General features: G+C 45.8%; 8 protein-coding genes across 11 annotated transcripts; 5 read left to right on the top strand and 3 right to left on the bottom strand.

Moving 5' to 3' along the window:
• Positions 1–431: 431 nt before the first annotated feature.
• LOC117138197 (protein sax-3) lies at positions 432–8887 on the bottom strand. The gene is made up of 18 exons (XM_033300125.1): positions 8785–8887; positions 7720–7952; positions 7531–7652; positions 7107–7287; positions 6882–7000; positions 6368–6821; positions 5828–6307; positions 5688–5770; positions 5462–5622; positions 5319–5400; positions 5087–5257; positions 4932–5024; positions 4669–4867; positions 4339–4613; positions 3992–4283; positions 3697–3929; positions 3308–3639; positions 432–3210 (listed from the first exon to the last, which is right to left on the bottom strand). The coding sequence occupies exons 2-18, from the start codon at positions 7868–7870 to the stop codon at positions 2451–2453; spliced, it is 4188 nt and encodes a 1395-aa protein (XP_033156016.1). The 5' UTR covers positions 7871–7952; positions 8785–8887; the 3' UTR covers positions 432–2450.
• Positions 8888–9346: 459 nt separating this feature from the next.
• Positions 9347–12312, bottom strand: LOC117136522 (dynein regulatory complex subunit 2). The gene is made up of 5 exons (XM_033297467.1): positions 12172–12312; positions 11856–12108; positions 11331–11554; positions 9828–10406; positions 9347–9772 (listed from the first exon to the last, which is right to left on the bottom strand). Exons 1-5 carry the CDS (start codon positions 12310–12312, stop codon positions 9347–9349), a joined length of 1623 nt encoding a protein of 540 aa, XP_033153358.1.
• LOC117136523 (odorant-binding protein 59a) lies at positions 10617–11344 on the top strand. The gene is made up of 2 exons (XM_033297468.1): positions 10617–10979; positions 11073–11344. The coding sequence occupies exons 1-2, from the start codon at positions 10617–10619 to the stop codon at positions 11316–11318; spliced, it is 609 nt and encodes a 202-aa protein (XP_033153359.1). The 3' UTR covers positions 11319–11344.
• Positions 12313–12618: 306 nt separating the features above from the next.
• Positions 12619–13495, top strand: LOC117137492. The gene is made up of 3 exons (XM_033298971.1): positions 12619–12686; positions 12850–13201; positions 13266–13495. Exons 1-3 carry the CDS (start codon positions 12639–12641, stop codon positions 13475–13477), a joined length of 612 nt encoding a protein of 203 aa, XP_033154862.1. The 5' UTR covers positions 12619–12638; the 3' UTR covers positions 13478–13495.
• A 313-nt stretch (positions 13496–13808) lies between these two features.
• LOC117137031 (general odorant-binding protein 68) lies at positions 13809–14551 on the bottom strand. Its single transcript, XM_033298236.1, has 3 exons — positions 14510–14551; positions 14105–14453; positions 13809–14047 (listed from the first exon to the last, which is right to left on the bottom strand). The coding sequence occupies exons 1-3, from the start codon at positions 14549–14551 to the stop codon at positions 13839–13841; spliced, it is 600 nt and encodes a 199-aa protein (XP_033154127.1). The 3' UTR covers positions 13809–13838.
• Positions 14552–14835: 284 nt separating this feature from the next.
• LOC117138033 lies at positions 14836–15606 on the top strand. Its single transcript, XM_033299843.1, has 3 exons — positions 14836–14964; positions 15021–15149; positions 15204–15606. The coding sequence occupies exons 1-3, from the start codon at positions 14836–14838 to the stop codon at positions 15600–15602; spliced, it is 657 nt and encodes a 218-aa protein (XP_033155734.1). The 3' UTR covers positions 15603–15606.
• A 104-nt stretch (positions 15607–15710) lies between these two features.
• LOC117137840 (cilia- and flagella-associated protein 61) lies at positions 15711–20603 on the top strand. 4 transcript variants are annotated; one of them, XM_033299537.1, is made up of 14 exons: positions 15711–15979; positions 16040–16354; positions 16553–16846; positions 16901–17008; positions 17068–17195; positions 17252–17532; positions 17585–18142; positions 18199–18482; positions 18618–18854; positions 18913–19487; positions 19538–19701; positions 19763–20011; positions 20069–20278; positions 20334–20603. In XM_033299537.1, the coding sequence occupies exons 1-14, from the start codon at positions 15711–15713 to the stop codon at positions 20556–20558; spliced, it is 3897 nt and encodes a 1298-aa protein (XP_033155428.1). In that variant the 3' UTR covers positions 20559–20603. The 4 variants fall into 4 exon arrangements, with proteins under 4 accessions (XP_033155428.1, XP_033155429.1, XP_033155431.1 ...); XM_033299538.1 differs by lacking the exons at positions 20069–20278; positions 20334–20603 and having other exon boundaries at positions 19746–19956; XM_033299539.1 differs by lacking the exons at positions 15711–15979; positions 16040–16354; positions 16553–16846 and having other exon boundaries at positions 16911–17001.
• A 42-nt stretch (positions 20604–20645) lies between these two features.
• Positions 20646–25153, top strand: LOC117137841 (cilia- and flagella-associated protein 61). Its single transcript, XM_033299541.1, has 14 exons — positions 20646–20934; positions 20999–21298; positions 21357–21504; positions 21558–21721; positions 21775–21920; positions 21973–22268; positions 22326–22669; positions 22723–22915; positions 22978–23267; positions 23327–23563; positions 23623–24185; positions 24244–24407; positions 24462–24707; positions 24759–25153. Exons 1-14 carry the CDS (start codon positions 20657–20659, stop codon positions 25110–25112), a joined length of 3723 nt encoding a protein of 1240 aa, XP_033155432.1. The 5' UTR covers positions 20646–20656; the 3' UTR covers positions 25113–25153.
• The last annotated feature ends 2 nt before the right edge of the window (positions 25154–25155 follow it).

A 25155-nucleotide genomic window follows, 5' to 3' on the forward strand; every position in this document is an offset into this window, starting at 1 on the left:
CTAGGGCGTGTCCTGCAGCTTGAAGTGGACTCATTTGAAAAGAGAATACATGAGTTTATAGAGTCCCGTTGGGAATTAACACTTGTCCAGCCTGTGGAGCGACTTACACATCCAGATTCACATGAACGGTAGACCGACGTAAACTGAAACTGGATTGAGGGGTCATGGTATAATCCTAAGGGTTGTCGGCGTCTCAAGTGCAAAGTTCCGCTGCAGCTGAAGAGGAATTCTGGAGAAGTACATGTGTTGATATCCGCCAGGCGATCGGAGACCGTTACTGCCAAGGAATCGGTCAAATATAAACTGAAGTGGTACCAGGAAATGCGAAAATAAGTGTGCACTTAGGATAAAGGAAGGGCATCCTAAAAATGAGTACATTTTAGGAACTAACTTTTAAAGAACTTCAACTTCAGATATACAAAACAAACGGCTTAATTTCCACATATATGTAAAATGTTCCTTTATTGTTTATGTAATTTTAAATGCTATATGTATATATCTAGATATAGTATTTATATCGTAAGTAAATGTCAGTTATTATTTTTGCTTTTGAAAAAGTTCGTTTATGGCATTACGCACTAAAAATTAAATGTCCGCTTCGTTAAAGGGTTCGTTTCGTTCTTAAAATTCGTTTACGCTATGACTTTAAAATACTCCCGTTACACAACGCTAGAATCTAGTTGCTAATTATTAAAACCCAGACCCAACTATGCTTTCTCTATATGTATATGGCTACGGAAGGGCAGTTCAACTCAAGCAAGTTGGATTCGATACTGGGGTTAGGAGTATGTTGTATGTATATATATAATATATATATGTACATGCCGGCCGATCTGGGCGGCTAGCAAGGAAGTGGATTTGTGTGAGTGTATGCCAAAGCATATTTTGATTTGATTTGATACATGCGCGGTTCTAGGTGCTATATGATCTCTATATAGGTAAGTGTAATGCATATGTGTTTAGTATTGTTTAAACGATTCGTTGACTCTAGTCCCCCTGGATACTTCGTATATCCACAGCTCGTACGCCCAACCACTTCTTCTCCCGAGCCCCCTTTTTTTCCAATTCAACTCACGATCCGGGGTTTAGTGGAAAAGTGGCTGGGCCTCTTCGGCGATCCGAACTATCTGAGCGTTTCTCTCCTCCACCTCGATTCGATTCGATTTGATTTGATGATATATCCATTTTGCATTTCTAATGTGGTACGTGCCTAAGTTCTAAATTATGCTATATACTCGCCCAAAAAAATCCGTCTGTGTGGGGACTTCTAACAAACATTCCTCGTTGATCGAACAGAATGAACAAAAAACGCGACTCAAAATTAGGAAACCATAAATATAAAAATTATTAAAATACTATAATGTATAATGGGGTTATATCACAGGTACATTTTAGACTTTTCAAAATGCAAGATTGTAGAAAACATTGTGTCTTGGAGGGATCTGCACAGGGACAGGACAACGGAACGGACAACTGGGGTTGGTTCGGCTGGCCATGTGCAGCTCCTCAACTCGTCTAAATGCTATGTATGTAAGTAGTAGTGTGGTGTGTCGTTTAGTATGTATATATATATATTCACTGGGTCAATGAAGTATATTATTCCTTGTTATAGAAAAGCACTAACCATTAAACATTGCAACTGCCGTTTCACTTGTCGCTCCAAACTCCACTCAACTCCCCACAGTTCGAGTCGGAGACAAGTGCTCGATTGTGATCGTAGATATGAAAGAGTTTGCATACAAGTATCGTAATCCGTATCGTATTGTATCGCTATCAAGCCTATTGACTAGGACCGATTCGAAAGCCCCAAAACATGCTGTACAAATGGTGTACTTTGGTTCTAACTACATTCGTCGTGAGTAACCACCGTCTTGTGTGTACTTGCTATGGCCTGATCTGGTTTATCATCTGCTATAAGTTCCTTTGAGTACGTATTTTAATGAAGTTCTGCTGGGACACAGATCCCTGCTATGTAGTGATTACTATCTCCTCGCGCTCATGAAGCAATATCTATCGTACAGCACTCGCGTCTCTTAAGTACAAAGGTTCTCGTTTCCCATTGGGGAAACATTTCTGTGGTGCATGGATGGGGGGGCACTGTGCCTGTCTATGAGTCTCTACGCTGGTAGATGTGATAATGGAAAAATTCGTAATTGCTAAAGCTGCACAATGCCCCCATGATTGTGACAAGTGTGGTTTTGTGTATCTGAGTGTAGTACCGAAGATTCCACTGCAACATGGTTTCTCTTTATCTGGTAGCATCAGTTTTCAGACAAGACGCATGTCGTAGTGGACTCCAGGCATCAATTATTCTATTTGATAACTGATGCAGAAACTTTGAGTTCACTCAGTTCCTAGACTGATTTCCAGTTCGATATGAATGAAGAGTTAGACTAGATGCTATCTTTAATCCTAATCCCCCTATTCGGGGAGTCCCAAATACTTCATCCTTAGGTGTTCTTAGCAGTCATTTGACGAGGCGCCGGCTCGCCCGCCTCGGCGTAAAGACAGGATCCCTCGCTGCAGGAGCAGGTGTCCCCCTCGCGGGAGCTATTGCAGCAGTCGCTGGTGTACTGGCGCTGCTCGTACTCCGCCAGCATGTTCTCGTTCTCGCTCTCCATGCACGGCTGCACCACCGGGGCTCGTCGACGGTGGTGTCCTCCGCGCTGTTTGGCACTGCTGCCGTGCTCCTCGAGCTGCAGCTGCCGCTTGTGACTCTGCGAGCTCCTCGAGTGATCCGAGCACTCGGAGGAGCACTGGTAGATCTGGTGGTTGGAGGAGGTCGGGTGCATCGGGTGGCTGTTGGGATGCACCGGTTGGTACCAGCCCTCGGGTACGGGAACTGGCGGTGGGGGTTGCATGGGCGAGGGTGTGGCCAAGGCATCGCAGCTGTTACAGGCGCGGCTCTGGGCACATCGCGCTGCATTGAGTCCAGCCTGGTACTCGCTGGCTGCATGACGCTGCGTGGCAAATGGCAGGTGGTTGGGTGGTACAGCTCCTCCTGGACCCGTGGTGGCAAAGTAGGCCGGTAACTGTGGCGGATGTTGGTTTGTGGGCGTTATCTGATAGCGGTTCTGGGTGCCGCCAGCCACTGCCGACAGCGGATTGCTATAAACGTTTTCCGGTGGACAGGCGACAGCATATTGGGGCGAAACTCCCCAAGCGGAAAAGCCGCCCGAGGAGCTGCTGTGTATGGAGGCGTTCAGAATGCTGCAAGGGTATTAAAGTGTAAGTCACAGAACACAAAGGCAATAACTACTATTTAAAGAATAACTTTAGTATGATTTAGTTGAATATATTAATGTACCTTTGATTTGTAGAAATGCCGGAACCTGCGCTTTTGGAGCTCTTCCGCGAAGATTCAGGAGATCCTTGTGCGTATCCATAGGTAGAAGACGGAGGTGGGTGTTCTGGCGGAGGGGGTAGGAACTCTGACCAGTTGATCGGCTCAACCGGATACTGAAGATAGTTGGATTTGACAACAGGAACCGCTGGAACCTGACAGGCAAATGCGTCAGAATAGGGCGAATGAGTTCCCGAGTCCTTATCGGCGCTTAAAGATGTTGTCTTGGTACAGGTCTCGCTGGAAGAGGTACCAATGATCATAGTGGTGGCGTATGGCGTGGGATTATCGGGGCTCTGAAAGAATATTTTTTGTAAGTAATTGTGTTATGGCGTAATTTATACGATCCTCACCTTGCGACAATTGTAGAAGGTGGTAAGGTTACGGGTGTCCACTTCTGCATAATCGGTTCCTCCATCTGAGTTATTGTAGTTGGATTGGCTGCTGTTTACGTGGGATAGTAGCTTTGATTCGCTCAATCCTGAGTCTTTGTCAGTATCTGCAGTTCGCCAGCCACGATGATGGTCTATCCACAGGCTCTCTTTGCTATTAATGTTCAATGCGGTTATTTCGTTGTCACTGACCACTAGAAAAGAAAGTAATTTGTTATATTGTATTGAAAATAAGTTAGTTAAAGACAACACTAACCACTTAAGTGACCCAATTCCTTGGTCATTTGATGCTTGCGCTTGAAGTAGACCATCGAAATAGCCGCCGAAATAACCAGGACTAGAAGAACGATGCAGACTAGCACCATTAGCCACGGTCCAGATAGGTAGTCAGTGGTCTTTTTGTGAGTGGTGGGATTAATGTCGCCAGGTGGTATGTTGCCATTGTTATGATACGTGAGATCTTGTCCCTCATGTCGGCCATCATGGGTGCCGCTTGGATGTGCCCGTGGCGGATGCACATGATGGGTGGGGTCCATGAATAGTGATATCTGCCGAATAATAAGAAGATATAAAATGATTCAAATAAAATGTCTATGAACTTACCGGTTTGGAGTAAGGTCCATCTCCTGCCTTGGTAAAGGAGTTCAACCTCACGCTGTACACAGCTCCGGTGGTTAGGTTGTTTAGGAGCACAGATGTGGTGGTGGCGTTAAGAGTCATATTGGCCAGCACCTTCATGGTGTTTCCTGCGCTGACCTCAATCTTGTAGCCATACAAATTACCATTGTGGTGCTGGGAGGGTGGCGGAGTCCAACGCACCCAACCGGCTGTTTGGTTGTACATGCCAATCTGAATGTTATCCGGTGGTGCGGAGGGAACTACAATCGAGAGAATATAAATACCCAGCACTTAACTTAGCTTTCTCGTTGTTACCATCTTCATAGGTGAGGGCTGTCTTGGAGTTACTTGGCTGTCCTTCAATGGTCTCAAAGAAGGGTGTTAGAAAGAACTCATACTTGGTGTACTTCTTAAGGTTTCCCACCACATACGATTCTGCAGACGCATCCATGACAGTGATCGAGTGATACTGTGCGGAAGGTACACTGGCGTCCTTATAGTGTATGCGCAGACCCTAGACGAAAAGGTATGGAAAATATAAGCTTGGTTTGTTTATAAACAATAGAGGATGGACTTACCTCTACGTATTTCTCATCAGCGCTCACGTGGAGCATCCACTCAAGTCTAACGGCGCTAGCATTGATAGCCGAGGCATCTATTAGCTCCACAGACTGTTTAAACACATGATTTAGTTTTCGAATTTCGCTTTTAGTGATTGATTATGTTAGCTTACCTTTCCTGTCAGCAAAGTTCGAGCTGCTGACAAATCATTGGCAGAAGCTGCATCGAAATCCGCCTCAATGGTTTTAATTGTATTTGACAAGCCGGAGGGCACTGAAATGCCCTGAGTATTCTCAGCTCTAACTAGGAACACATACGAAGTGCCAGGAGTGAGACCCGAGATCTATATAAAAATAGCAGGATGTGAGTCATGAGGAAACTTAAATATTCAACGCTTGTCTTACAGTGACTTGAGTGTCGCCGACTCGATGGGCAGCCACAATCCAACCAGTTTGCAGATCCGGACTGAAGTACTCTACAGTGTATCTGCAATACAAAATCAAATTTATTGATGATCTCATTAAATGGGTGCGCCGCGTTCACTCACCCAATGATTGGGCCCACAGCTCCAGGTTTCTCTTGGCTTTTAGCCCAGCGAAGACTAATGCTGGTGCGGCTGACATTCAGGACTTTAGGTGTTCCTGGAGGAGCAGGATAAGTGCTAGGATCAGCCGCCCGGTGAAGAGATGTAGAACCGGCTTTTTCGACCTAAAGTGACAGTAATTGATTGGTTAGTTTTGCATATGGTTTAGGGGATTAACCCTCAAACCCACCGTTAGTGTGGCAGCCCAGGAAGTTTCTCCTCGTTCGCCAGATGCAGTGCAGGTGTAGGTACCAGAGTCACTAAGTTGAAGGTCTAAAGGGAAAATGATATTGTAATAAATGGAAACGAGGAATTTTATCGCCAACTTACCATCGACTCTCAGTGAGCTTCCTTGGATGATACTGTATCGATTGCCCGCTTGTACGGCATGTCCATTGTGGAACCACTTAATACGGGGACTGGGATTTCCGGTGGCCCGACAGGGTAAAGTAGCAACTGATCCCTTCGGCAGTGTCTGATTGGCAGGTCCGATTTGAATAATCGGAGGTGGACGCTCGTCTACCGAGCTTACTTGCAGGAACACTCGTACTGTAGAGGAATCGACGACACTGAAAGCGGAACACACATAGTAGCCCTCGTCTTCCTGCCGCACATCCGTAATCTGCAGAGTTCCATCGGCAGCCACATGCTGCCTCCCGTGCGAACTATTTGGGAACATGAGAGTGGATACTCCTTCCTTGGTCCAAAAAACAGACGGCGGAGGGTTTCCGGAGGCCATGCAAGGTAGTTGGACAACGCCATTTAGTCCCACTTTCTTGTTACTGGGTCTTTTCGAAAAGTTCGGAGGAGCTTTAATGAAAACAATTAAAGATTAAAACGTGATTCTTTGCTAATGGAATTTAATCTTACCATGGACTATAAGGGAAGCCCTAGCGCTGATCTGACCGACATTGTTGTGTGCCTCGCAGACATAGGTGCCCTCATCGGTAGGCGTTATGTTGGATATCTCTAAACTTTTCTCGTCGTGAAGGATTCGCGCTCTGGACACTGGAATATTGCCCTCCTCCTTTTTCCACAACACTTTCGGAGGCGGATCACCGCCCACTGAGCAGTGGAAAGTGGCAGTCTGGCCGTATAGCATCACCTGATCCTTTGGCTCCTTCATAAAGTATGGCTTGACCTGGACAATCAGCTTGGCATAGCTGCTCTCGCGGGTGCCCACCAGATTCTGGGCAATGCACTTGTAGTTGCCCTCATCAATGGGCTCCACATTGCTGATCAGCAGGTTGCCACCGTCCACAATTCGAACGCGGGAGCTGGCGCCAAACGACATGGCTTTCAGGTCGTCCAAGGGAACGCCGTCCTAAGAGCACAAAAAGCGGTTTAGCCAACTGACTTTCGCAGTCTGGTTTTCAAAACCCACCTTTATCCAAATCAGCGTTGGCTCTGGAATGCCTTTGGGCGGCCCACACTCCAGCAGAGCCGTCTCGCCTTTGGCCACTCGCGTGTCTTTGGGCTCCACGCGAAAATCGTCGCGCAAAACTGGCGAAGAAACATTGCAAAAATATCAAAAAAGCACATTATAATCGGAGACAAAGCTGGGCGTGTGGGCAGACAAGTTGCAGACTGGAGTGGCGGACTAACTTACCAGCTATCTGCAGCGAGGCATGGCGACTAACGGCCTGGCCCACTCGGTTCTTGGCCACGCACCAGTACTCTCCGCCGTCCTGCTCCTTTTTGCCCTGCATTGTCCTGTAGAAGAAGAGGGCGCCGTCCTTGAACTGGACGCGGTGCGATTTCTTTTCGTTGGTGCTGACGGGTTCGCCATCCTGAGAGCGGAAAGAAGAGGGGGTGGTTGAGTTACGATTTGATTCGGTTTCGAAGGATACACGGAAAAAAACAACTACTCAAAACTACTTATATTTTGTATAACTCATATCTTTTGAATTCATTTTTGTTTTGAAAATTAAAGATTAATAATTGTACAATATTTATATGAAAACATAAAATTAAAGCCCTCTTCTGTCAGTGTAATGGTGATTCAAGTTAGAAAAGTATTATTTGGTGGGTACCTTAAACCACTCGATGGTGGGTTCCGGCTTGCCCTCCACTTTGCAGTTGAGCGTGGCGGGTTCATTCTTCTTGACGACCAGATCCGTGGGATGCTCGATGATGCGCGGCGATTGGTACTGGCCTGAAAGGAGTAGGGAGAATGTGGATTAGCCACTGCGCCTGGGGAGGATTACCCAGGATGGGTTTACCTCTCACTGCTGGCAGGCCATTGCTGGCCACCAGGACGAGGAGCAGCCAGGCAGGCAGGAGCCACATCCTGCTGCTCCGACTGCGAAATGGGTTATTAGTGGTGCTCGTGCTCCGGGCGATGGCGTGGATTTCGGGATGCATGGGATGCATTTTATGGTGGAGGTGCTGTTGCAATGACGACTCTACAGATGACCCAATGCAGCGGCGATCATTTTGGCGTTGTTTTTGGGTCCTGCGATTCATGATAGGTGATAGTATGTGGGTTAACGAAATGTGGGCAGCTGTTACATATGTAGGCGTGGCGGCATTATGGCTAGGCATTTATGGGCTTTACTTGCTTTTTGCTTTTTGGTTTTTATCTGTCCAAAACTCGAAATTATTTCTCGCCTGCTCCACTTACGCTTGCATTTCCATGCGATAAGCACACACACGCACACTCACGCACACTTGGACACTCACACACCCACACACATGTGTCTATGCTGGTTTTCCATTAATTTTATTTCCGTATTTATCTGCCTTTGTGTTTATCTCTCAGTCTCAGTCGCACCGACCCGAAAATTTACAATCCAAATTCTGATTCGGAGTTTTGATTTCACGTTCTCACACTTTCTTTCTAACGCTTTTTTGTATCGTTCGTTGATTTGGTTTTTATTTTTATGGATTTTATTAATCAGCCGCGCAGTGTAAGTTTTTGTTGGTATTTATTCGACGATTGCTCGCTTTTCGGGGTTGTTTTCTCCATCATCTCTCCTCGCGCACATTTTCCACATTTCCCGAACGAAATTTCTTTTTGGTAAAATTACAAGAACAAGAACTGCCCCGCCACCCCTCTCACTCGCACTTACTGCCCTTCTAGCTGCCTCTCGCTCGCACCGCCTGCCGTTCCTGGGACTTCCCCCCTTGTTGTTGTATCTATATCTATAACAGAGTGTTGTATCTATAACTCCTTGTAATATTTGCTTTACATCCGCAGCAGCTGCACTTTGTAATCTCCGAAAACGAGTATCTACTTCGAATGGAAGCTTGGCGGTTGGATCGGACTTTCTTGGGGGCACACTTACTCCAATTTAACTGTTGGAAATTAACTATTTTCCTGCTCTTTAGTGCGATTCACGGCGCAGCGAAAACTCACAATTGGACGTGGGTCGTGTCTGTGGAAATCTGAGAGCGCAACGCCCGGAATCGATATATCGATATATTTTGGGGTGTACCAAAAAGGAGTACTCGAAAATACCAGAGGACACATTTATCAGTTGATCTGGTAACGCCGCGTAAAGTAACTATTTGAATCTATAATTTTTTTCTATTGTATTGAAATTGAAAACGAATGATATATCAACTATGTTTAAAGATATTTATAAAATATAAATATTTAAATACAAGTATGCATTGTAATTTTGAATGGTTATTAAAAAATTCAGTTTTATTCTGAATATCTATATAAATTGTATATGATTGCTTAAATACTTATATATTAAAATTAATTTTGAAGGTAATCCCATTTGTAAAATACTATCAAAATATATAGATTGTTATGGTAGAGAATAATTCCCACACAAATTTAGAGTGGTTTGTTTAATATAGTTTCCCTGCGATAATCAAATAATTACAGTGTCCAGCATATTATTCCATTTTAGCCAGGTTCATCTTTCCCCTAGCCAAAGTCCTCGAACGAACCACGTTGGAGAGGTTGGCTTCGAAGGCAGGCGCTCGGCTGCGTCCCGGATGCAAGTGGAATGTGGGTGGAGTGGGCGCCGGTGGGCGACGACCAGTCGGCTGGGCACTCTTCACCAGCTTGGGCTGGAGCTGCAGGCGCGACACTCTGTCCACGGACATGCTCTTGGGCCGCCGGGCCAGATAGCTGTGGACGTGGCTATTGGAGCCGTGGGCAATGTTCAAATTGACCAGATAGTCCTGGAGCTGCGCCTTCAGCTGGCTGTTCTCCGCCTCCAGGCGACGCTTCTGTTGCTTCAGGCAGGCCACGTCCACGGCCACGTTGTTGACGCGTCGCCAGAAGGACTCCATTTGGGGTACCACGGCCACCTCGTCCTGGTACGTTAAACAAATGTTAAATAAGTAAATTACCTACTTGGCTTTTACACACCTTAAGAAGGTCAGTTGCTGGGTCAGTCAAGGAACCATTACCCTGATCCTCTACATCTCGAATCTCGATAATCTCCTTGGATATTTCCGGCAACTGAAACATCCGCTCCCGCTGGGTTTCCATCTTGGCACAGACCGCAGACAGCTGTGCCAAGGTCTCGCCCTTGGCCACAGTTTCCTGGAGGAATTCCAAGGCATGGTAGCTCTCCACAGACATCAGCTTGAACAACTGGTGATCCCTAGACACCTCCTGTTCCACACAGGTGCGCAGCTCCCTCAGTCGATCGGTCAACTGCTGTTTGATGGCTTGCCGCTGCTCCAGTTGGCCCTGTTGCTTGATGTAGAACTCCTCGGAGACCAGACGCAAATTGGCCAGTTGGTCCACCAGGTGCTCGATTTCGTGGGTCTGCTGGCTAATCTGGAGGGCTGCCTCCTCATCCCTCTGCTTCAGATCCACGTACTCCGAGTAAAAGCCCTCGATGTGCTGACAGTAGCCCGCCAGAACACCCTGATACTCCTGCCATAGCTTCTCCAGCCGAGCTTCACCTCTGGAGGTGATCTGCTCCAGCTGTAATTGCATCTGGAAGTGGTCTTCAGATTAAAATGTTTTCAAAAACTATTAATAACCTTTAAACTAAAATATAAACATGGAAAAGCATTGCACGCAATTGCAAAATGAAGATTGATATGTGACTTGGTTCATTGTGCGTCAGTCACTCTGTAATTTGGATGCCATTCCCCAGAACTATAAATAAAGTGGGCATAGCTGCTCATCCATTCAGTTCCCAAGATGAAACAGTTGATTTTGCTGTTAATTTGTTTGAGCTGCAGCACCTGCTCCATTTACGCACTGAAATGCAGATCCCAGGAAGGACTAAGTGAAGCGGAGCTCAAGCGAACTGTGCGCAACTGTATGCATCGCCAGGACGAGGACGACGATCGAGGACGAGGTGGACAGGGCCGGCAAGGAAATGGCTATGAGTACGGTTACGGAATGGATCAGGATCAGGAAGAGCAGGACAGGAATCCCGGCAACAGGGGCGGCTATGGCAATCGAAGGCAGCGAGGACTAAGGCAATCGGATGGCAGGAACCATACCAGCAACGATGGAGGTCAGTGTGTGGCCCAGTGCTTTTTCGAGGAGATGAATATGGTAGGTGCTCCAAGAGATTTCTTTCAAAGCCACCATCGAAGTCGAAATCCTTCAGAGAAGCAGGAGCTTATCCCTCTCGATTCTCAACCACAGGTGGATGGCAATGGGATGCCCGATCGGCGCAAGGTGAGCTATCTCCTGACCAAGGACCTTCGGGACCGGGAGCTGCGCAACTTTTTCACGGACACCGTGCAGCAGTGCTTCCGCTATCTGGAGAGCAACGGAAGGGGCCGGCACCACAAGTGCTCGGCGGCCCGGGAACTGGTCAAGTGCATGTCGGAGTACGCGAAGGCTCAGTGCGAGGATTGGGAGGAGCACGGCAACATGCTCTTCAACTAGGAGTAAACTTACCCCACTTTTTAGGTCCTCGCAGCGGTCCAAGAAGCGCTCGTGGTTGTCCCGGATCCCGCCATCGGTGTTCTCCTCCAGCTGATAGAAGACGCACTCCAGCTGCTGCTGCTTCTGGGCATGCATCTCCTTGAACGCGGCGGAGTCCTGCTCCCACTGGCTCAGCACCGCCTGCTTGTCGTCCTCGTAGATCGTCCGAAAGAACTCGATGCGATCTCTATGGGTATCTGGGTAAAGGATAAGAAAGAAATGGGTTCGAAATGAGGCCTAGTTGCGTTTTATGGTTTGTGACTATTTTAATTTTATCTTTACAATTCTTATTGTATATATTATGTACATCAAAATACTCCAATAATTTTTGGATTTCCGTATATTTCAATGGTATCATTAACGAAAGCATAATATGTTTGGGAAATCCATTAGTTTTGAGGATAAGAAATATTAAATATTGTAAAGGAATAAGATAACAATCATTAAAGATGTCAAATATGGTAAATGTGATTTTCAAAGAGGTTATCCCAATCGTACCAACTATCCTGGTGATGTTCTCCATGTGTGACTGCTGCAAATTGGCGTACATATCCTCGGTGGATTCTATGTGAGCAATGAGGCGATGGATCACCTGATCCTTGCGCTTAAGAGCCTCCTGAAAGAAGGACTCCACATCGACGATTTCGCGGCGTAGCTCCTGGATTTTCACCTGGCGCAAAATGCTGCGCCACTCCTGGTTGATTTTAGCCATATTGAGTCGGCCAAAAGCATCCTCCCTTTTCAATTTGTTCTATTTTAATGGGAAAAGCCAACTATAGGGATTTTGATTTACTGCAAATTCGTGGCGTGTTACCTTCATGTACATGGAAATGAGCTGCATTTTCCGGCGTCTCGTCTCTTCCTCCATGTCGGCCCTCATTTGCAAATACCTGGCCCGCTCCTCCTCGGACATTTTGGCCAATTTGTTGCCTTTTCCTTTACCCTTTTTGCCCATGATTTAGTTTTCTTTTTCGGCTACCAAAAATCAGCTTATCAAATTTCAAAGGCCAATCTCGGACTAATTAGGCGAGCAAAGAGCCGCCTCGGAAAATAAATAACAAATTGACTGCCGGCGTTGCCATGGCAAGATTCACTAGCCCACCCACACCCACATCCAGTCCCACTCCATATAATTTCGCTTTCCGTCGCCAGGTTTGTTGCCATAATAATGGATGCGAATTAAATTAATGCCGAACAGTGCAAAACGCCATTAGGGCTGTCCATCAAAGGGGAACCATTTGACATATAAAACTGAGGCCGAACCGCTGGAAAGCTGTCATCATGCTGAGAACTGGCTTCGTGATTTGTGTGATTATATCACTGCTCTTGGTACGTACTCATAACACCGTTTTCAATTTGTTCCGGATTGGGTAATGTTTGAGGGTGGTTTTATTGGATTATCTGCACTAGTTCGGATTTACATAATAAGCAAGGTCAATCGGGGATCCGTATTCGAGCTCCTTTTAAATCCTATGTGCATGTTTCTATCCAGAATGGACTCGAGGCTGTTCGAGTTCACTGCCGGCACATGGAGCGCATTCACGAGGAGAACATTCACCACTGCTGCAAACATCAGGATGGCCGCGACGAAGTGACGGAAACTTGCGCCAAGCAGACCAACTTCCATTTGCCCAGTCCCACTGAGAAGGCCATCGTGGATGTGACCGTGGACCAGGCGATGGTCGGCACCTGCTGGGCCAAGTGCGTCTTCGATCACTACAATCTGATGGAGAACAACACCCTGGATATGGTCAAGGTGCGCTCGTACTACAAGCGGTACCATCAAACAGATCCTGAGTACGCGACTGAAATGCTGAATGCCTACGAAAAATGCCACACACAATGTGAGCTCATACAACATCACTATCGACATAGTTTAAAACTTAGTTTTTCACTCCCAAATTTTAGCTGAAGAGGCCACCGAGAAGTTCCTTTCACTTCCAATTGTTAGGGCCTTCTCCACCGCCAAGTTCTGTAAGCCGACCTCGAGCATCATCATGTCCTGCGTCATCTACAACTTCTTCCACAATTGTCCAGCGAGTCGCTGGTCAAATACCACCGAGTGCGTGGAAACCTTGGCCTTCGCTAGGAAGTGCAAGGATGTGCTGACTACTATGTAAGCACTTTCAAGTCCTGCCCCCAGGAAATACATTATAATTGGAAAAACGAAATGATTTTCCAATGATTAAAGCAAAACAATGGCTCTCAACACATGTGTTTTCATGGTTCATAAGTAATGGTGGGTGATTACATGCTAAATCAACAATTAATTTAATTAAATGGATTTATTGTTATCCAACCATCTCCAAAGATACGTTATTAACTAATATCAAGTGGGCAGTATTTGTTTACCATTAACACATCGTTATATACAGAATAGTTCTGAATGCATTTTATTTTTTCTGTCTAAGCAAAATAATACGAATCTCGTAAATTGTAAATTTAATGTTCTTTATTGCAGTAGAATGGTATTTTCATTATTCACAAAGTAGCCAGCGAGTCCTGGCACTTCTTGCTGAAGGCCAGGGTGTCCTCGCACTCCTTGGTCTTGGACCAGCGATCCGCCGGACAGTTGTGGAAGAACTGGCGGATGACGCAGGCCAGGACGACACTGGACTTCGGATCGCAGAACTGCTTGGACATTTGCTTGAAGAGGGGCTTCGACAGGAACATGGAAGTGTTCTCCTCACCTTTGGAGAAAAATATCAGTTAGCCAAGAAGTCCTTGCTGAAATAACTACTCCGTACTTTTGCCGTGACAGTGATCAAAGGCGTTGATCATTTCCTTGACATATTCCGGATCGTCGGGGAATCTTTCGGTGAACAAACTTCTCACGGCATCCATGTCCAGGGTGTTGTCCTTCATCAGGTTCAGCTTGCTGAAGACGCATTTGCCAAAACAAGTGCCTCGGATGGCGCGGTCCGCCGTGATGTCCACCAGTGCCTCCTCGTTTTGATTGGGCAGCGTGAAGTTGGTCTCCCTGGCACATCCTTCGATTAGATCATTGTGCCCATCGGGATGCTTGCAGCAGTAGTGGATGTGCTCCTCGTTAATGGCCTCCGTATTCTCGCAATCAATTTTGATTCCACTAGCAAACTAAATCAGGTATTTGATTATATATGAACAGTGGGAATTCCATTGCAAGAACTCACCCAAATCAGGCTGAAAAAACTCAATAAAATGGTGCACTTCATTGCTCCGCCGTTTATACCAAAATCAGCCCACTTCGACTGCTTATATAGTTACCCACATATCATTTACATTTAAACAGGAAATCGCTGCCAATTTGCCAAATGTCGAGCCATCAGACTGTCTGCAAATGTTTCTTTTTCCGCTCATTTAATTCCAGTCATTACAATACATTTGTTACATTTAATTAAGCAATCCAATTTGGGCTTAAATTCATTTATCCAAATGATGAGCACGCATGGTTTTATAAATGTTATGACCATGGTAAATTAATCCCATTCGAAAAGCAATGGTCAACATTGTTTGTTATTGGGCGTTCCTAATTCTGGTGGCCGTTTCAAAGGCTCAGGATAATGAGGAAACTACTGCAGTTGCCACATCTTCAGGTGATTTGACTGGGGATAAGTGTAACACATCGGTGAGCTTACTTTAAAACCGAACAGCAAACGTATTAAGTTTAAAAATTCAATTTAGAGAGCTGGCTGCTGTTCTGAGCTTTATATAGGGGAAGAGGACGACCTGGTCAAATGCTTCGTTATACACTCACCCAAGTTGCCAGTGGATGGAGACGCTGACATGGGCAAGACCCTAAGGTTTCTATCGGTAGGTAACTAAAAACTTATATCTCCATTATAATATGAATATTTGTATCTTCAGTGCTTTGTGGAGTGTCTGTATAAGCAAAAGAAGTACATCGGCAAGAGCGACACCATCAACATGAAGATGGTCAAGCTGGATGCAGAAAAGACTTTTGTGGATCGGCCCAAGGAGAAGGATTATCACATTGCCATGTTCGAGTTCTGTCGCAAGGATGCAGTCGGGGTCTACAACCTTCTGAAGGCCAGTCCTGGGGCCAAGGTGCTCCTGAAAGGAGCATGTCGCCCCTACCTGTTGATGGTATTCATGTGCATCAGCGACTACCATCAGAAGCACGAGTGTCCCTACTTCCGGTGGGAGGGCACTGCCAAGGAAGGAACTAAGGATCTGTGCGAAAATGCGAAAGCCGAATGCTATCAAATAGATGGCATTACACTGCCCACAAAGAGTCCTGCCTAAAATTTCGGAAATAAATAAACTAAAAAATGTCATATAATAAAATTAAGCTCATAAACGCAGTATGTTTTTTAGTTTTAATCACACACCAAACATAAATTATTCGCACTGATGAATCAGTTTCAGATTCGCTTGGCTCAAGCGGGAGACCAGGATGGGCTCAACAAGCTGATTCGATCGCCAGGTGTCAAGTGGTTCGGCAATATCCGTCCGAAATTTCGTGGCAAGGACTCCCTGTTCCATTCCTATCAGACCTACAGGATATTGGCTCTTTGCACAGAGTCCTCCGCATTGGTGGCCTATGCTGAGTTCCGCAACTATCCCTCCATCGCCGCTTTGCCCACGGATTGCTGGTTGGAATGGTTGTCCACCAGATACTGGTACTGATAGAAGGCCCTAAAAATTTTAAACATATCATCTATTTCACAAATATCCTTTAGCTTATCCATGTCCATTAGCTGGCTGAATGCGTTGTTCTTCAACTTTTGCATCTATAAGAGCGAACACTCCACGGTTCTGGTTGAGATCATAAAGGATGTGCTCTACAGGGAGAGCAGGGTCTGGTTTCTGATCGCTGTTAGGATTCCGTACATGCCACAACCCATCCACTTTGTGGAAACCTTTGATGATTTGGAAAAAATATCCAAGGTCTTTTATCCGCTGGAATATAGCATGGATAAGAATAACAACACACAGTCCCTGTACATTGTGGACAGGTTCGTCCTTCTGCCGAGGATTTCTTACCGAAAGGCACTGTAAGCTCTGTTCTGTTATGCTCCTTGTTTCTTTGAAGTATCTAAAATAGCATTTGAAATTTTGATATTCAAGTGCCTCTTAAAAGGCAGCAGACTAATCAGATTGTCTGAAATTGATATCGCCTACTAAGGTTTTTTAAATAATAGATAGTTTTAAGCAATAACATTCTTGTTTTGTTTTAAATATTTCCCATGAAGGGCCGAAGATAACGACGATATTATAGCAATGCAAGAGGTCGAGAACCCAGAAATGCGAGAGGAGCTTGGCGACTACTACATTGCCGAGGAGGTAATGGGACAGAATCCGAAGAGTATGCTGGTTGTGGCCGAAACAATCAACCAGTCCGAGCAGTCAGAAATGGCCATCTTCCTATGGCTATCCTCGGATATAGACATTATGTTCTATGTGCGCAACTACCAGATGGAACAATTCGGCAATCTGGTGAAGCCGGCCGATGGAAGGTCCTTCCACTACGAGACGATGACGGTGTCGTAAGTGATGGCTTTGCGTGCGGAAAGAGTAATTCCTTACCGAGTGTCCTGCAGATCGGTGCAGCGAAGGGCGGAGGCCAGCATGTTCACCGCGGATGCCCTGGAAGATCTGGATGCGGTGACGATTCTGGGAGGACTGCAGAAGGTTGACAGCGGTATGAGGTGTGATTATATATTAATTTGTAAGGCAAATATCCACACTGATTAATATTTCTCAACAGCGTGGCCAGCCTGGGTAAGATGAAGGTCAGCTCCATTGGCGGCACAATTGTGGATACTAACGTGGCGAATGAAAATAAGTTCTACATGCGCGAATGCCTTTACTCCAAGTTCAAGTACATTCTTGAGAGTGAGTTGTATCGCGAATGCCGGATGCTCGGTACATAACATTGGTTTATCACCTAGAACTCCACAGCACCGATTACTATCTGCGGCACGAACAAAGCGTGATTAATTTCATATATCCGGCCGGAACAGAGCCCGCGGGTCCGGCGGCCATGGCGGCGGCATCGAACGTTTTCCTTCTCAGGTGCATTGTGGCACGGCAGGATTTCCCACTGCCACGCCTCTTCAATGCAATGGTGGCGATTTTTAGCGCCTATCCGGACAGGGATTACTGCATGATGCTGATGTCCGTGAAGTACAGGGCGAGCAAGAGCTATCTGGAGGTGATGCAGTACTTCATGGTAGGCCAGACTTCATTTGAGCCAACGAAATAGTATAATTATCAAACCACAGCCAGTGGCATCACGGCCAAGTAGTCTGTCCAGCCTGGACGATGTATTCATAACACATCGCAGCACCATCTTTGGGGAGATAAGTCTGTACAAACTGGAAAAGGAGGACGTGGCACATGTGCACAACTTGGCCCTTGGGAACTTGCCCAGTAACACACAAACTCCTAATTCAAGCAGCAGCAGCTTCTCGTACTGCTCCAAGGTGAACGAGCGGGAGGAGCTGGAGCACGAGCTCCATGTGCTCGATGCGATCATGAAGGATGTGCTGGAGAACGAGTTTAGTGAGTTCGCGGTGTTTACGATACGGTGTGGGATCTCCACGAGATCCGTTAGGGAAAACACGGCGATTGGTTTTGTGATCGTGCGAGAGTTCCACAGCCATGACAAGCTCTTTGAACACTACCATCTTCCCAGGCAAGAATATCAGTTGAATCGACGAAGGGCCGAGATCATATCACTGCGATTGCACCCTCTTTTCTTGGTCAGTGCCGGTCTGATATTTAGGGATTTGGCCAGGAAGACAAGCTTTTACGACTATTATTTCATTCATTCTGTCGACGTAAGTGAAAAGTGAGCTGGGAATGAGTATTTACTTTTAATAAAATTACTCTATAGGGCTATAAGTACAGCAACGACTTGAAAAAAATGATGATGGTCGTAGAGCCGAAGCCCATTAAAAAGGTTCCGGTATTTACTAGGGTCCAGGCGGATCATAAAAAGCCGAGGAAAAAGCTGAATCTACCCCCACCAAACTTCTCCAGGGATAATATGATCATCTATCGCCACAAACTCAACCCGGTTAAGTGGTTTACCAATAGCCAAAAACTGGTCATCATTGGATTCAGTGCAGTGACGAAAGCCTTTCTGCGACAGCTCGTGTTTCAATGGAATAGCAAGGAGTAAGTATGGGGCTTACTGTATATTAGCTACAATGGGATAACAATGTTTGGCTACTTTTATGATTGCCATTTGAAATATGAGCCTACAAGTCGGATTCTTTCCGTTTTTTTAATATGTTTGAAACTTCTCATTAGCCACAAGAACTCGGAAAACTTCACCTGCTTGACTAGGCTTCAAGTGACTGTGATTTGCAGGGCGGGTATTGTAGAGGCGGACTATGACAGCCTATTCAAGTGTCCTTATTGCACTAATAGCCAAGGATGCTATCTTTCGTACCGAAATGAGTCGTGCTACGTGAGAGATTGTTGCATGCGGATTGATTTGCGAAGCTGGGTGCACTTTGTGCCAGGAAAGGTCGAAAAGGTCGATAGGTAGGGTAGTCATTAACTTATGGAACCTAGTGATTAACAGTGCCTTCAAAATGCATAGAGATAAAAAGTTTGTGAAGCTTGATTCCTGCGAAATTTACTATGACAAGCTATTGCTAATGTGCGACCGCCTGTTCGTACTCCGTTGTATAGATGTGCCGGTGTATTCGCGACGACCTTGCAACCTCGTCGAGATTAACTTCCGCCTGAACAAGTTCCTGCTCTTCTACAAGGTTCGAGCACTCCTGGAGGATATGCCGCGAACGTATCTGGTCCTGGTGTATGGCAACAACTTGCACACCTACGAGTGCATTGCCTTTCTGATCGGCCACGGTGTGGATTGTTCGCGGATGGTGTTCGTCCAGCCACATCGCATCACTGGAAGGGATGCGGACATGAAGGAAAAGTGTCCTTATTGGGACAAAAACCTGCAGATGATCATGGACGACATCCTAGTGGAGAAGGGAGTCAATATCTTCACGGACTACGACTTTCACCATTACAATTTGCATAAGTCAACAGACTTCATAATGGAGGTGATATTTCAGCATTTCCCCACTCAAAAACAGATGACCTTCGAATGCGACCTCTTTATCTCCTTCCAGGAGGGACACCTCCACCAACGGCACAAGCAATGTGAGTATGCTCAATGGCTAAAATCATGTGTAAAAGGTGGAACTTCTTAGGGCTAGAAAATTCTGGCATCGAGCTCGACGGTAATGAAATCCTGGTAAACGAGCGCTACCAGACCAATGATCCAGATGTCTATGCAGCTGGTAGCTTCATCAAAATGCGGATCACACCCAACTACCAATATAAATTTGTGAGTGAAAGAGAGTTGGCACGCAAGGTGAGATTGTCGTCGCTTAATTAATTTTATACTGTCCAATTCAGATACCAATTACTATTAGATCTTACATCATCTGGGCATTGTTACGGACAAGAATTTCGAGGATCGATTCGCTGAGCCTGTGCTCTTCCAGGCCATTCTTCCGCTGCGGTACTTCATCACAAAGGTGACCATGCCTCGGAGATACCTCCTTTCCCAATTGCCAGTCATAGTAAATTGCAATTTGACCACGTATAAGAACAAAACCTTCTGTCGTGTGGGGCTATCTACGCGAATGATGGTGGATGAGATCGTGGTTGTAACAAAAAAAGTAAGACTATTTTGAGCTATTCCAATAAATAAATTCCAATAAATGTTGTCACTTTAGGAGTGCAACTTGGACTTCTTGCTGTACTTTTGTGGCAAGCACGAGTTGCTCCTGAACAAGCTAAAGTCACGCTATAGAGCTAATTTGATTCACTGCTTTTTGAAGTTCTTCCAGGAGCCCTGGACAGAGTTGATCATGCACGATGACTTTGAGGAGCTCCAGGCGGAGAATAAGGAACTGCTCAGCCCCATGGCCATTTCGGCACTATCAGTTGGTTGATTGAGGTTCTCTCAATTTTTTCTACTTGCTATTTGATCCTTTACAGCGTCCAGGTCGTGGAGCCTTGGGCGAATTGACGGACATGGATTTCTTCACCCTGAACAAGCGCTACATCGAGCTCAAGCTACTGTCCTTCCTGAGGGAGCATCGAAGAGACTTTCGTCACAAGTTCGCCCTGCCCGAAGACTTTCTCAAATTGGACCTGGCTGACTACGAGAGATACATGGATACGGAGGAAAATGATTCGTCGTCGGACTTCAGTGAAACATAGTTTTCAAATGCAAAGCAGTCTGGTTGTGTACTTTCCGATTTTCATGTGCAGTGCTCAGATACAAATACACATTTTACTAATTTAAAATAAAAAATATAATGACCAGCAGCAATGATAATATATTAATCGCCACAGCAGGATTTCGGGATCAGCGGCGCATAGAAGACCTCTATGACGCCAAAAGCACTTGGCACTTTGGGGAGAAGGAAACGCCACCACTGGACACACTTTTCTTTAAAAACCAGGCGCAGCGACTGATAGTCTACAATAAACAGGAGTATCACCTGTTGCTGGCCTACAGTGAGTTTGCCAACCATCCAAATATTCCGGTGCTAGCAAACGATCTGTGGCTCCACTGGCTGAATGTTCGCTTTTGGTATGTCACTTTTGGATGAATCTGTATTTAAGCTCTAGGCTCACTGATGTATCTTCCCCAATAGCGTTGATCTTCCCATAACGCTGCTCAATGCAATATTTTTTAACTTCTTCATCTGCAAGGATGGCCACAGCCAAATGCTCAAAAAGGTCATCATGGAGGTCTTCTACACCGAGCACTTGGTCAACTATGTGCTGGTGGTTAAGCCGCCAGATTGCCCGCCAGGCCAATACGATGCCGTTCAGGCCTTTGGCACGACCTACTACCCAAAGTACTCAAAAGTCTCGGAGCAGAAGCATCTGCCAGCGGTCATCGTGATCCAACGGCGCAGCACCATGCCAGTTCTGTCCTTTCGCAAGGCGCTGTAAGTTGTGCCCAGAAATCTTAATCCACGCTCCTCCTTTTCATTACCTCATTACCAGACCCGAGGACAATGACGATATTGTCGAAATGATAGATTCCGAGGATCCGGAACTGCGGAAAAAGCACGGCGACTTTTACATCGCAGAGCACCTATTGAATGCGGAAGGTTCCGACTCCGATCATAACGATAAGATCATAATTGCTGAGGTGCGTAAGTGTGTGTTCCTTGCCCCGAAACTGACTTTAATGAAATGTTGCAGTTCGAGGAGGAGATTGCCGATAACGTCAAGGGAGCTGGCCTAATGTGGCTATCCCAGTCCCTTGATATTGAGATGCTGGCCACCAACTATCACTTGGAACGTTTGGGCAACTTGGTACGGCACACACCGGGTTGTTCGCACGCCCATGTGGGATTCGAAGTGATGTAGGTGATTCATGCACTCCATTGGAAATGTTTAATGTTACATTTTTATTTAGCTCAGTAGAGCTGAAGTCGTATAAGGAATTGTTCACAAGGAAACAAATGGAAGAAAGGTATAGGTCGCACGTGAGTAGGATTAACACAGATGGTCAGGATGAAACGAGGAATATTTTATTCAAAAAGTACAAGCACCTATATGAGGGTGAGTAAAAAGGTAACGAGGCTTTCCCTATTATAGTCATTAATATTTCTAGAACTTCGCGAGGGAGCGTACTATATAACAGCGCATCAGGACAAACTGGAGATCTCTTTCGATTTGCCAGATGGCGAGAAATCGACCAGCGAGAATCGGCTGCAATACTTGGCAAAGGCCTCCAATGGTTTCCTGCTGAAGATGTTCCAGTTGCATCCACTGGTCCGCTATGAGTACACATTTTACTCCTTGTCGGCCATGTTCAGCGCCTTTCCGGACCATGATTACTGTGTGACGCTGGTGCCGGGCAACGTGTCCACGAGTCCTTGCCAGCGGGAGCTGCTCCGCTTCTTTCTGGTGAGTGAATATGGGATTTGAAATTCCGCTGGAATTTCCTTCAGCGTTATCCTTTAGCCAGTTGCCCATCGTCCGAGCAGCACCGTTTCCGAAAACTTGTTCGTCGCACATCGAAGTACGCTGTTTGGGGAACTCCGCGTACATCGATTCGAAAGCCAGGAGATCGATGAAATCAGAACCTTGATAAGCAAACAGGCCCGCAAAAGGGAAAGCTTGTCGGAAGATGAATCTGAGGATGGTAAGGGGATAGACAATTACACAGAGGACGTTCTGTCCATATTTGAGGATATCATCAAGGAAATCCTCGAGGATCCCATGTGTGATCTGACCTGTTTCACCATTCGCTGTGGTCAATCGAAGAAGCATACCGACTGCCCGTTGGTTGGCTTTATAATCCTGAGGTGGGAATAATAACTGTCTAAAATATATAACTAGCATAAATGTTTCCTTTTAGTCCCTTTTTGGTATATGACGATATAAGCAAGATATTCATGATGCCAAGAGACCAGTTTTCGCTGACGCACAAACGTGGCGAGATTGTCATGTTTAGGCTGCATCCATTTTTCCAGATGTGGTGCAAGACGATCCTTCGCACCGTTGCCTTATGCGATAATTACCGAGAACTGTACTACATACACTACTTTAGTGTGGGTTATCTATTAGTTGCACAATGTTTGAACGTATTTGAAAAGGTTCCTTTGACTTCTAGGGTATCTCGCTGCCCAATGACCTAATGTACAACATGATGCCCGTTGAGCCTCGCCGCATGAAGAAGAATCTGTTCGACTACAAGTGCGTTTCCTTTAGGCGCCGTGTAACGAAGGGAAAGATGTCAGTAAATGCCAGCGTTGATATCTGCACCAGCCGCATGCGGCTCTTTTGCCACAATCTTCAGCCCACAATGCACATGGGCGGCAAGAATTCCCTGCTTATCGTGGGCTTTTCGAGCACGTGTATGGCCTTTCTGCGGACCGTGATCTTCGCTTGGAATTCAAAGGAGTAAGATGACATAACCGTGGTACCCACGAAAGCATACTGACTCATGCAATGCCTAACAGTTTGATTAATTATAAAAAGTACAACTGCCTGCCCATGGTGGACATCACGGTCCTGGTCGGTCACGGAATTATAGAATCGGCATATGATTGTGACTTCTCGTGCAACTACTGCGCGAACGGCAGGAACTGCTATGTGGACACCGGAAACGTGAATCCCTTTGTGAGGGATACAATGCAGCGGATGGATGTGAGGCATTGGGTGCGTTTCGTTTCCGGAGAAATGAAAAGTATAAAGAGGTGCGTGACTAAATATAGTTCTAAGTTTTAAAGTTTCATCCACATATTCCCCTTGTTAGACAAGAAAAGGTGGTGGAGCTGTCGGATGGCTGTCATCTGTACTACGATAAGCTGGTGCTGATGGGTGCCACAAGGTACGGGTTTGAGGACAAGGAATTTAAGGGGCATCCGATTCCCTTGAACTATGTGGTCAACAATACTCGCCTGGACAGGATTATCTTTTACCACAAAGTGTGTGAGATGGTTGAGCTAATGGAGTCATACAACATCATAGTCTACGGATACAATCTGTGTATATACGAATGCATTCACTTTTTGGTCACACATGGTTGCAAGGCCCAGAACATCACATATGTGCAGCCTCACGTGCCGATGGTAATGGAGGACCTGGGCATTCCCGAAAAGGATTCTCGGCTAGATCCGATCATCCTGGAAATGATAGCTGACTTGGGAGTTACTATATACCTATCGACCAACTACAGCCAGTTTATTCTGAGTCAAGATTACATGAACATTGAGAAGGTAGAGCTGATCATGCATCCATCTAAGAAGAAGATCGTGCTGCCCTGCGAACTCTTTGTCAACTACAACGACAATACCATAAGTACGGGCATGGAGAACGGTAAGACAGATCAGAATAACAATTATTTACATATAATATATTCTTTGTTCTTTCCCAGTTCTCTCCGAAGCAGGAATTGAGATAAGTGAAAGGAGGATAGTGGTCAATTCACGATATTGCACCAATGATCGCAACATATTCGCCGCTGGTATAAACGTAATCATGATACCGAAGCCAAACTTTCAGTATACCTATGGCAGTCCGCAAGAAATGGCTGAAAAAGTGAGTGTTCATCTAAAGTTAAGTAGTACATATATACAAATTTAGCTTCGTTAGCTGGCCTACGAATTGAACATGATTAAGGTTGTGATGCAGTCGCGATACTCCAGGCCGTACATGTTTACGGGAATCCTGCCAATGGGCTATCAGATCATCAAGATCACTCAACCAAAGCCCCTGCTTATAGGTCAACTACCGATCGACTTCTCTGAGACCTTGACTACCTATGATGATGGCGACTTTTGCCGCATTCGACTTAACAATAAACTGATTGTCATAGAAATTGTCTGCGTCACCAAGAAGGTAAACAGTACGTAGTCTCTATTCTACAGATAATTTATTGCATTTTTCTAGCCTAAGAGACTTTACTTTATGGAGTACTTTTGTGGCAAGCACGCTATGCTACTCAATGATCTGCGTGGTCGCTTCCAATCAGGCTGGATTCAGAACTTCCTGGATTTCTTTCAACAACCCTGGACAGAGCTCCTGATGCACGACAGGTTCGAGGATCTGCAGTTAAAGAACCGCAGACTTCTGCTCTCAATGCTGCTGATGAACAACAAGGATACCAATAATCCCAGGAACAGTCTGGAAAACACGCAGAGGCTAAAGCTGGAGGAAAACGTGATCGATTTTGTGCGAACCTATCGAAAGGATTTCACTCACGAATTTGCGCTGCCGGAGGATTGGGGTGTCTTTAATCTATGAGCGGGATGAACTTAGATGTACCATACATAAATACTACGAAATG

This window comes from Drosophila mauritiana, chromosome 2R (assembly GCF_004382145.1).
Source record: "Drosophila mauritiana strain mau12 chromosome 2R, ASM438214v1, whole genome shotgun sequence".
NCBI lineage: Eukaryota > Metazoa > Arthropoda > Insecta > Diptera > Drosophilidae > Drosophila > Drosophila mauritiana.